Source organism: Lactuca saligna, chromosome 5 (genome assembly GCF_052625555.1).
Source record: "Lactuca saligna cultivar CGN05327 chromosome 5, ASM5262555v1, whole genome shotgun sequence".
In the NCBI taxonomy this organism is placed as follows: domain Eukaryota; kingdom Viridiplantae; phylum Streptophyta; class Magnoliopsida; order Asterales; family Asteraceae; genus Lactuca; species Lactuca saligna.
The window spans coordinates 274,773,507-274,785,222 of NC_136421.1; the positions used below are offsets into that span (position 1 = coordinate 274,773,507).

Sequence of the window (11,716 nt, forward strand, 5' to 3'; positions counted from 1 at the left end):
TCAGGAGTAGAAGCGGTTTTGAAACTATGATGAGTTTCGCATCCCCGTCGGGGAGAAAGGTGACCCAAGTGGCTATTTGGATTGAGGATTGTGTGAGTTGAAAGTTCGGGAGACGTACCAACATTGAGATCGCGTTCTCTTAGTGATTGATAGCATGCTTTGGGGAACTTCCAGGCATGGCTCGAGCTCCGCTTGGGCATTCAGTCGAGTGTGTAATCGATTATGGGTGTGCTCGATTTGATAGATTAGGGGTAAGGCATAAATATGCGATTATGGTAAGTGGGAGTGTTGTAAGATTGTGGGGTGGCCCGTAGCATTCACTAGTTAGCAGTTAGTGTAGAAGTATTGTAAGACTGCGGGGTGGCCCGTAGCATTCACTAGTGGTCAGTTGGTGTGGGAGTGTTGTAAGATTGCGGGGTGGCCCGTAGGATTCACCAGTTCTTGTTCAGTGGTGAGATTGTGGCAAACCTGTGTTTTACTCGCAGTTTTCTTCGGATGGTTTAGGCCAGGGTGGGTCAATTTGTAAGGCTGTAGGAGGGCTACAATATATATGTTTGAAATAAGGATATGGTAGGTCGTTGAACCGGGTATGAGGAAAGACTATAGTTGGTTCTGTAGCGTTCAGTTTAGCATCTGGTTAGTGTCAAGACGGTTTGGGTAGTTATTGTTTGTGAGGCTTTCTATCGGAAGTCGTGATGGGCGACTGTTTTGGAGTCTTTTGGCCCTGCAACCAGGCTGGAACCTGATATTTCAGATGACTAGCAAACGCATTGAGACCTCGAAGGTCTCGATGGATTTTGGAAAGCAGCTAGGAGGCAGCATGCTATTTCGGGCAGTATCAGTGTTTTAAGAAGTATCAGTGTTTCAAGCAATATCAGTGTTTCGAGCAGTATCAGTGTTTCAGACAGTATTAGTGATTTGGGTATTGTATGTGTGTTGAGTAACTGGTTGATTGGCAAATGATAAGTCACTCGTAGTGAAATGAAATGATCTTAAAGTAATTGATTTGAACCTACTGCGTAGCTCTCGTCTAAGTCTAACCGTTGCAGGGATGAATCTTCTACTCGAAAGATTATTTGAGCCTTCTGTCGAATATAAGTGTTTTGTAGCTGTTTATGGCCAGTGACTTTGTTTCCCTTTGAAGAAACAATGTGATCGGGGGTTGGAAGCATTTTGTTTGGTATGAAACTCTATAAGGTTGGCACGGTGGCGGTTCGACGTGGGAGGTCTGAAAGGGAGTCAGACCATTGAGACTTTAAGTTTCGGATTTCAGGTAAGATAGGATTGCTTTTACTTTAGAGATTGAGGATTAGTTCTTCATTGAGCTTGAGGAACTATTCTAAGGATGGTTTTAGTAAATTTGGATAGGTCGTGGTATGATCAGAATTGGAAGTGTTATGTTTGGTATGTTATTCGTTGAGAGTTTGGCACGGACTTGTTTCAGCATGAACGGTCTTTCGTAGAGTCATAACATTATAGATTTCAGGTCTCAGAAATGTAGAAGTGGTTTGTAGGGGCTGAAGGTTTGATTGTTGTCGCCGGGATAAAAGTTTTGGTTTGGGTTTCGATTGTCTTGGGAAGAATGTCTTATGTGCAGAATTTTCGATTGTGTCCCTCGGGTGGATTGTTTTGTTATGAGTGGTAGTAAGGAGTGATTTCGAGGACGAAATCTAATTTAAGTGGGTGAGAGTTGTAACACCCAGAATATAGAATGTTAAATCGTTGAAATTAAGCCAACTCTGAGTTGAACTCGGAGAGTTGGAGGAGCCAACTCAACCTGTTGAAGATGGAAGAATCGTGGAAATTTAATGGGCCAACTCGACGAGTCGACGTACCTCAACTCAGCGAGTTAGGCGTTGTTTGAGAAACCTTAACTTTAGGGTTCAATCCATATAAATATGTCATTATGTCCCATGCCCCAACCTCCTTATCAACATTCTTAGCTCAGAAACCCCAAAACCTAACATTTATCAACTTTGTGTGTTCTTAACCGTGAGAAGATCATTTTTGGTAGATTGGAGCCTTGGAAAGATGAAGAGGAAGTTGGTGAAGGAGAGTTAGTGAAGCTTGAGCTTGAAGATCTGAAACATCATCATCATTTAGCACTCATTTGAGGTATAAATTTCAGAACTTACCTTATTGTAACGCCCGTAGATCCGGGCTAGTCAATTTAGAGATAATAGGGGTCGAAAATGACTTTTCGACAAAATATTATTTAGAATAAATAATTTGAAACAAGTTGTAGTATATGTCACAAGGTGTCCGTACATATAAAGAACGCCGAAATCCGAGTTATAACGAAGAAGTTATGACTTGTCGAAGTTTCGCGACGGAACCGACACGGCACCGGGAAGCGTAAAAAGTGAATTTATGATAGAGCGAGATTTAGCCTTAGTGATCTAAACGAAAGTCGTAGAATATGTTAAACCGAGAAAATCCATAAAAAGAACGCCCAAATCTGACTTCGTATGAAGAAGTTATGATTTTTCTAAGATTTGGCTTAGCAGTGTACAACCCGAAACTCGAATTTTAGTTCGAGCGGTTTTTGGCTTATGCAACCTAAATGAGAGTTGAAGATCTCATTAATAGGAACTCAACGGTAAAAAGACAGACAAAAACGAAGTCCGTATGAAGGCGTTACGAATTCTTCGCGGTCATTTAACAGTCTAAACGCCTCGTACTGTTAAATTTAAGATCGGTCGAGAATTAGCCGACGGAGTCAAAATGAAAGTTGTAGATATTATTTTTACCTACGCGTGGATATAAAGAACGTCAAAAACGGAGGTCGTATGTGAAAGTTATGGATTTTAGAAGTTGGAAGTGTGTTGTGCGAAAATGGGTGATGTGGCACAATCTTGGCCATTGCTTTCTCCCCAAGTCTTGCCACTAGATGGTGGCATGTGGCACTAAGTTCAGTCATTTTCACCCTATAAATACCACCTCTCCCACCCTCATTTTCTTCACACATTTCCCATTCTTTCTTCTCTTTACTCTCTCTCTCTCTCTCTAGAACCTCTCTCTAGCCCCGAAATCCCCCGAAAAGCCTAGAGAACCTCCCTAGCCTGAGCCGGAAGCCCCAGAGTGCTCGACGGCTCCGAGAAGAAGAGCTTTTCGTCTCGGAAACGCTGCTCCAAGCAAAGCCTGGTTTTCTATAAAACCCGCTGTAACTGAGCTACACCTACGCTATTTTTAATATAGTTTTTATTTAATTATATTAACGTTATTAAGAACATATAATAAATACTTGGGCTATTATTATGGGTTATATAAGTATTTTTTTTAACGCTTATATAATAGTAATAATAGCTAGACTATTAATTAGTCTCGGCGAATAATAGACTAAAATCTATTGGTGATAATACTAGGTTTCGTCGAAGGAAATTATTTTAAAGTAAACGAAGCGCTGTCCGAGTACCGAGTCACCACCTTCTCAGGTGAGTGCATGGTCCCTTTCATCTTACACATAGATATGAAGTATTTATTATATAATTTACGTGTTGTGAGTGCATGGTCCCTTTCATCTTACACATAGATATGAAGTATTTATTATATAATTTACGTGTTGTGAGTGCATGGTCCCTTTCATCTTACACATAGATATGAAGTATTTATTATATAATTTACGTGTTGTGAGTGCATAGTCCCTTTCATCTTACACATAGATATGAAGTATTTTAATATAAATTACGTGCTATGTGTACATATTGTCTGAATACTTGCTGTCTATAATGAGTGAAAGATTTTTATACATGTTTTAAATGATTTAAACTGTATACGTATTTTATATCTACAAAACGTGTTGGGAAAAACATGGGTAGATGAAATAGTTTTTTTGTGATAACACGATGGGAGACATCAGTGTTGTCAGTGATCCAGTCATCTAGTGGAGTATAGATGACGACTATGGACGATACTAGACGGTCGAGTGGAACGATAGCAGTTTCGTAACATGTAGGTATTTTTGAACTAGGTGCTCATTATGTATTTTTGAACTGAGTGTGTTCACTACGTATCTTTGAACTGAGTGTGTTCACTAGGTATTTTGAACTAACTGTGTTCACTAGTTACTTTTGAACTAAGTGTTTACCAGATGTTTCAGACTACGTGTTCATCAGATATATTCTATAAGCCTTGGTAATGATGGACTTCGTGTCGATTCCTTAGGATGATCCTTAGGACTAAATAAAGGAGGAATAGCTGATTCTTAGGGTAGATCCTTAAGACTAAAGAAGATAATGGAGATGGGTAATTGGGTTGATTGTTTGATTGTTTAAACATAATAATTATATTATTGTGGGTTGAAAACCCTATGTACTCACCAGGTTTCCCAACCTGACCCACTCAGTTTATTTATATCACAGGTGTTGATACGAAGTCACTTTACACTGAGAGATTTAAAGAGATGTAGATCACTAGTGTAAATAAATGTAAGTTCTGTTTATGCTTATGTTCCTGTATTGACGATGACATCCCAAACGTTTTAAAATGAATAAAGTACGTTTCTTCGAAAATGTTTTAATAACGTATTTATCATATTTTTCTGGGAACAAATTCCGCAACATTTTTATTAAAAGAAGAACTCTGATTTTTATAAAGCATAAACAAAAATTGGTCTTTTCTGGCCGTGAAAATGGGGATGTCACACTTATATTTTCTTAGATATCTTTTTGGGGTAGATTGTATGTTTTTTAGCCATGTTTGAGTGGATAATGGGGGTATAGGTCATCGCATGTGTTTATTCTTTCAGATTTGAATCTCCATGAGCACTTTTGGCATAAATGTGCCAACTTTATGGTCTTACGGGCTTCATGCATATATTAAGATCTTCTTTTGGTCTCTTATGAGCTTTTGATCCTCTCCTAGCCATGCATGAGTGTAAAGTTGGAAGCTTTACGTGACCATGCAGCCTTCAAGAACCAGATCTGTATTTTGGGGATTTGTCTTGGTGATTAAGTGATTATTAATTAAGCCCTTAACCTTTTAAGCCTATGTTTTGGGTTTTGAGCCCACTTGGTTGGTCCTTAGGGGTAAAGTTAGAAACTTTACCCTTCTAGACACTATTTTAGTTAAGATTTGAGTGGGGAAACTGTTAGCTTCAATTATGTTGGCTTAATGGATTAAGATGTTTGGTTCCTGATGAATTCGGTGAGTTGGATCGGTTCTTCTCGATTTTGCAGTCTGATGAAGGAAACTCGATGATTTGAAGGGCAACTCGGTGAGTTGGGTCAACTTGGGCCGTTGACTTTGACTTTTGACCCTGACTTTGACCAAGTTGTTTTAAGTGGGTACTTGAGGTAATCAAAATTGTAATTAAGAAAATTATGGCTTAGGATAAGACCCGTATGGGATTGGGGCCAATTTGGAAAATTTAGCCATTAGTGGGTCTTTGTGGATCTTTTGGATTTGGGCCTTAGTCTTGGTTCATGTTGGGTCAGGGGTAAAATGGTAATTTTACTCCAAGTAAGGATTTTGGATTATAGCTTGGAACCCAATTGCTAATTGGGTGTGTTGTTGGTATTAATAGTTCGGGAAGCTGACAGGGCAGCAACTAGGGATTTCTTTCGGTGAGCTTCTGCATTCGAGGTGAGTCTTCTCACTATATCCATGGGTCAAAGGCACTAATGCCAACCTATAACGTGTTATGTGGAATGCTAGTTGTCTTTGTGATACTTGCATGGAAGACCTCAGGGGAGCCCGTGGCATTTTGATATCAGACCATGTAGGAAAACCCACAACATTCCAGGTAAAGACCATGGGGGAGCCCATGAAAACTATGTGTATATAGCATGATAATATATATTCGTATGTTGTATGGTATTTTAGGGAACTCACTAAACTTTATTTTTACGGTTTTCAGTTTATGTTTCAGGTACTCCGATTTTCAAATGGAAGAGTTCAGGATGATTGCAGAACACACACCACATATTTCCGCATATTGTGAATTACTCCGGTTAATCGATGTTTTGCTAAATATTGGCCACTCTGGTAATATGAAAACAATATGTATTAATGATTTATCTAATTAAAAATAAAAAAAATGTGTGTCGTGATTTTGGGTCGTTATAATACCTCCTGGGGATGCACAAATATATGAAGAATCTGGATCCAAAAGCTTGAGAGCAACATCACTTCTACAACGATCTTCCTTTACCACCAAAAATAACACTAAAGAGCTTCAAAACTTACACACACAAATTAGGGTTTCAAGATGGGGGTTAATAGGGATAGAGGTTGGAGGTAAAGAGGGGTTTAAGGCCATAAAGTCATTTAAATAGGGTCCAAACCCTATAAACTAGGGTTTGAAGTCCACACGAGTACGACCATCGTACCTCCACATACCCCAGCGTACGAGCAAAAGTGTGTGTCCGAAGTTAACGAGTTACACAAGGCGTAGCTCCAACTTACGCCACACGTAGGGACTAAAAATGCAAACATTTTGGGTTTTTAAGCTATAATTTAAAACTACATGATAATGAATGTTACATTTATAAGTCATATGTGATCGCCAGGAATCGTTAATCGGGAAACATAATGTTGAACAATGATATTGACCCTTATACATGTCTCATTCATATAGATATCTAAAACAAATGAATAATTGATCACTTCTCTAAGGATTGAATTTTGATTTTGATCAAAGTTTGACAGCTGCATTGGATGACTACTCTATGTTGATTGTTAGTGAAATATTATAACTGTGAAAATGTCATCAATTGTTTTGGTAATATTTTTAATAATAGAATGATCCTTTTGGGTTAGCCTCATGACCCAAATAGCATTAAGGAAATGGAGAAAAATATGTTATTACTTTATTAAGTAATTAACAAATTAACTGGAAAATATTTTAAAATTAATTAAACTATTTTAATTGATTAAAGAGTTTTTAAATTAATTAATCCTAGAGATTAATTGGATTATTCATAAAAAAAAAGATTATGAACTTGTTCGACACAATTTTTGAGAACTTCTACTTTTAACTTTTAAGAAAGCATGAATAAGTTTTATATTTATACTATATCCATTTATATGATAATAATTTTATCTATCATATAGATTTTGATCAAATTATATGATAATAATCTATCAATATGATAAAGCGGTTACCAGTGAAAATATACACAAATTAATGAAATTTAGTTACACCTAAACCTTATCTATCATTTAAAAAACTGTTTTTTTTTATATATATAAAAATAGAACATATTTATTATTTAGACAAATATACATTGAAGCTTATTTAAAATAATAATAATTAATTAATAAACAACCCCACTCAAACACTCATTCTTACTCTCTCTCTTGTCCTCTCTGTCAGTTTAACTGCAAAGGGCCCTACGTTACTTTCGTTTCCACTATAAAATGCAATCAATTCTCTCTCTGTCCTCTAAATTCTACTCAATCTTTACTTCAATTTTCAATGGCTACTGTTCAAGTAAGCAACGGCGCAATTTCCGATTCTTCTCCGTTAAGGAAGTCGCCGTCGTTCCGGTACGCTCGGAAGAAGTCCATATCACGAACAGCCACGGAGATTGACGATATCATTAATCACTTACATGGCTCCGATCCTGTTCGTTTTGAGCTCAACCGCCTCGAAAACCAATTACGAGGTAATTCGTTCAATTCCATCATATTTCATCAATTTCTCTTCGGTTTCGTTGAGTGTTAGTCTCAAATCCACAATTTTCACGTTTAAAGTGGATTTCGTTACAATTTCAAGTTTCAGAAGATATGGCTTTCTTTTTTGTACAAAGTTAACGCGTAACTTGTTCTGTGTTTGTGTGTGTGCGAGTGAGCGAGTTTTCATACACATCAATTTAAATTATGATACCGTGTGAAATTTGAAGTAAAATGCTCAAAAAACATACAAGTCAATTTCACATCCGAGAAATAAAAGGTCTGAGTTTCCATAATCAAGAGTGATTCTGGTATATTGAGGGAGTTTGGTTATTCTCAAATGAAAATTTATACTTTTAGCAAGTGTAGCAAGAATATGTGTAGATATTTTTTGGGTTTTCTAATCTAATCAACCATTTAAGCACATTTCTTGGGTATTATTTACGCCAGAACTGAAATCTTATACGGATTGAGAGTTATCTATCCTAAACAACTGATAAAATTGTCCCAAGTTCCTCAAATTTCCTTGATATTACATCTACTTTCTACACTTTCAGATAAAGATAGGGAATTGGGAGATGCGTATACAGAAATCAAGGCATTGAAGTACCAAGAGCATCTTAAAGAGAAGGCAGTGGAAGAGGTGCTGCTGTTCTTCCCATTTTTCATCTCATTTATACCATTGAGTTTTATGTGTTATAGATGATTCTTCAATGCCTTTTGGCTCACAGTCTGTTATTTTAATCCTGTTGCAGCTAAATGATGAGCTAAACAAAGTCGATGAAAAGCTCAAGAAAACTGAATCCCTTTTGGAAAGCAAGGTACCACAATGCCTCGTTCTTACTTCTATTAACTTTACTTTCCTCTATATAATCTTTTATAACATGACTTGATCAAATTATTATGTGGGATTACAGAATTTAGAGATTAAGAAGATAAACGATGAGAAAAAGCAAGCTTTAGCTGCACAATTTGCTGCAGAAGCCACCCTTCGAAGAGTTCATGCAGCCCAAAAGGATGATGAGATACCTCCTATTGAAGCCATTATTGCTCCATTGGAGGCAGAACTCAAGTTGGTTAGAATGGAGGCAAGTGTTTTCCCTTATAGAAAAGAAAAAAGTGTTTTCAACATGGTGATGACAGAGTTTTCTGATTTTAATTTAACATATTGGATGCTTCCTCTATCAGATATCAAAGTTACAGGATGACAACAGAGCACTCGATCGCCTCTGTAAATCTAAAGAAGCTGCTCTGTTGGATGCAGAGAGAAGCGTTGAAATAGCCATGGCAAAAGCATCCATGGTTGATGATCTTCAGAACAAAAACCAAGAACTCATGAAACAGATTGAGATATGTCAGGTTAGCTTATAGACTAGTTAAACAAAACAAATGAATATATATTCAATCCATATATTGTTATGAACATGTGAGTTGTGATGCATCAATCATCATGCATGCAGGAGGAAAACAGAATCTTGGATAAAATGAACAGACAAAAAGTTTCAGAGGTTGAAAGACTAACTCAAACTGTCGGCGAGCTTGAGGAAGCTGTTTTGGCTGGTGGAGCTGCTGCCAATGCTGTTCGTGATTATCAACGCAGGATGCAAGAGATAAATGTACGTATACTAATATTTAATTTTTGCAACGTGGAAATAAATTATTATTATTTTTTAATTTTTTTTTTTCCAAAAACTTGTGTAGGAAGAGAAAAGAGTCTTGGACCGTGAACTTGCACGTGCTAAAATTTCTGCAAATCGCGTTGCTGTCGTTGTGGCAAATGACTGGAAAGACGCGGACAACAAAGTAATGCCTGTCAAACAATGGCTGGAAGAACGAAGAGTTTTCCAGGTATACACAGTACACAGTACACAGTTCACAGTTGGTTTATTTATGTTAAAAAATCCGATATTTTTAGGGAGAAATGCAGCATCTAAAGGAGAAGCTAACAATTGCCGAACGCACAGCAAAGGCAGAAGCACAGTTAAAAGTAAGTTATTTGTTGTTATTATTACTATTATTTTTTTTTGAAATTTGATTGGAAACGTAAATTTGGTGTTTGTTATAAATGAATAGGAAAAATATCTTTTGCGTTTCAAAGTGTTGGAGGAAAGATTTAAATCATTGTCATCTCCTCGTAAGATTGGGCTACCAGAAAGACCTGTGAGCAATGGACGCCAGTCTCTAGGAGGACTTGAAAAGATATCAAGATCATCATCAAGTAGATTTTCATCAAGAAATTTACCCAAAAATGGGAGTATGATGAGTACCTCATCAAAAATACATGATTGTAGCAAATTAGTAGATGATCATGATGATGATGGATTTGGAGAGAATGGGAAAGATAAGGTGGATCATAAACACAAAGATTTTGTTTCGGGAATGTTGTATGATATGTTACAAAAGGAGGTTTTGAACTTGAACAAAGCTTGTCATCTAAAAGATCAAAACCTTAAAGATAAAGACAACACAATTGAGGTTTGCATTTCATTATTTATTCATGATTTTAGTTATCTAGTTTAAAATTTTGAAAATTTACAGATATTGGCAAGGAATGTTGAGACGCTAAATAGGGCAATGGAGGTTGAGGGTAAAAGAACAAGGAGAGAAATAGCTGCCATGGAAAAGGAGCTTGCTGCATTGCGTCTTGGTGTTGGTAAAGGGCGGGAAAGTCAAATCGCACGTCGACCTAGTGCTCCTAGGTTATCTTTTTTATTATTATTATTTTTTTTTATATGGATATAAAATGAGAATGATTTTCGGAAAATGGAAGTAACTAATTTGCATTATTATTTGTTTGTTTGTGCAATGAACAGGAGTCGAGTGATGAGTTGAGTTATGAGAAGTACATGAGGTGAGGTAGATAGATTATTAGATTGATTCATTGTTTTGTAAAACAAGTAATCGTTTGTGACTCATATTGTAAGCTTTATATATATATGGAGTAATATTATTTACCATGTGCAATAAATATTTGTTACATAACCTTTGTATATATAAATACCTTTAAGACACAACTAAGCATTAGGTTTGTGAGATAGATATTTGTTGTGAAAACGAGCGTAAACAATGTGGGGTTTTTGGTAGTGGGGACGACATGAGGAAATGCATTGCTTTTGCACATGTTGGTTCAACTGTCATCTTTAAGGCATAAGAGAATTGAGAATTTATGAGAATTTAATTATGTGGATGTTTAATTGATAAGAATATTCATCCCCACAGTTTGGTCCCTAAAGATGCCATATCGACGCAAGTTCAGCCTTTCATGACCTAGGATTTCCTAGGACATGGTCCGTTCTTTAAAAGGCTTTGGAGCCTTAGCTTAAAATTAGACATGAACCATGGGTATATACATACAAATATGCATATTTGTGCAAAATAATACACATACAAATAAACAAATTACATGTGATACACCAGAAGAAAGAACTTTTAAGTGGGTTTATAAGGTTTTCTTTGCCTCAAGCCTTCAAAGGTATTAGTGGAGTTGAAGGATGTGCCAAGCCCCACATGAGCACATATCTGGCCCATGAATTAAATAAGACCAAGAGATCAAAAAGAGTAGGCTGGTGTTCTTATGGATTATAAATGATAAATGATGCAACATTATAACCATTATAAATGATCAATTAATTTGGATAATAACCATATCGTTCACTTATTTTCTCCTTTTGTGTATCCTAAATATGATCGGTAGAAAAGTTGGCACTGCAGTCCGTATGTTATGATCATGTACATATACGGACACTTTTTCGAAAAAAAAAAAAAAAACTTGTTTGCTAGCTAGTATGCAAAAAATAGAGGCCCTAAAATCATATGTTGATGTTCGAGGATGACAACAGCACCATATATATATATATATATATATATATATATATATATATATATATATATATATATATAGACACACACATTGTGAAAGTTTCCGAACTAGGAATAGCAACGGGGCGGATCCGGGGCGGGGCATGGTTTCCTAAACCCGCTCTGATATTTTTCGGGTATCTTATCGGGACGTCCATTGGGTTTCGGGTATCTTATCGGGTTTATAACAATTCATAACAAAAAATTTATTCCGTTTTAGGGTACCCCGATATCTTATAAAAAA

General features: G+C 36.5%; 1 protein-coding gene across 1 annotated transcript; it reads left to right on the top strand.

Annotated features, from left to right (window-relative positions):
• Positions 1 to 7,372: 7,372 nt before the first annotated feature.
• LOC145047914 (microtubule-associated protein 70-1-like) lies at positions 7,373 to 10,596 on the top strand. The gene is made up of 11 exons (XM_078996277.1): positions 7,373 to 7,607; positions 8,172 to 8,257; positions 8,370 to 8,435; positions 8,532 to 8,702; positions 8,803 to 8,973; positions 9,075 to 9,230; positions 9,316 to 9,462; positions 9,530 to 9,601; positions 9,688 to 10,089; positions 10,153 to 10,313; positions 10,428 to 10,596. The coding sequence occupies exons 1-11, from the start codon at positions 7,418 to 7,420 to the stop codon at positions 10,444 to 10,446; spliced, it is 1,641 nt and encodes a 546-aa protein (XP_078852403.1). The 5' UTR covers positions 7,373 to 7,417; the 3' UTR covers positions 10,447 to 10,596.
• Positions 10,597 to 11,716: the final 1,120 nt, after the last annotated feature.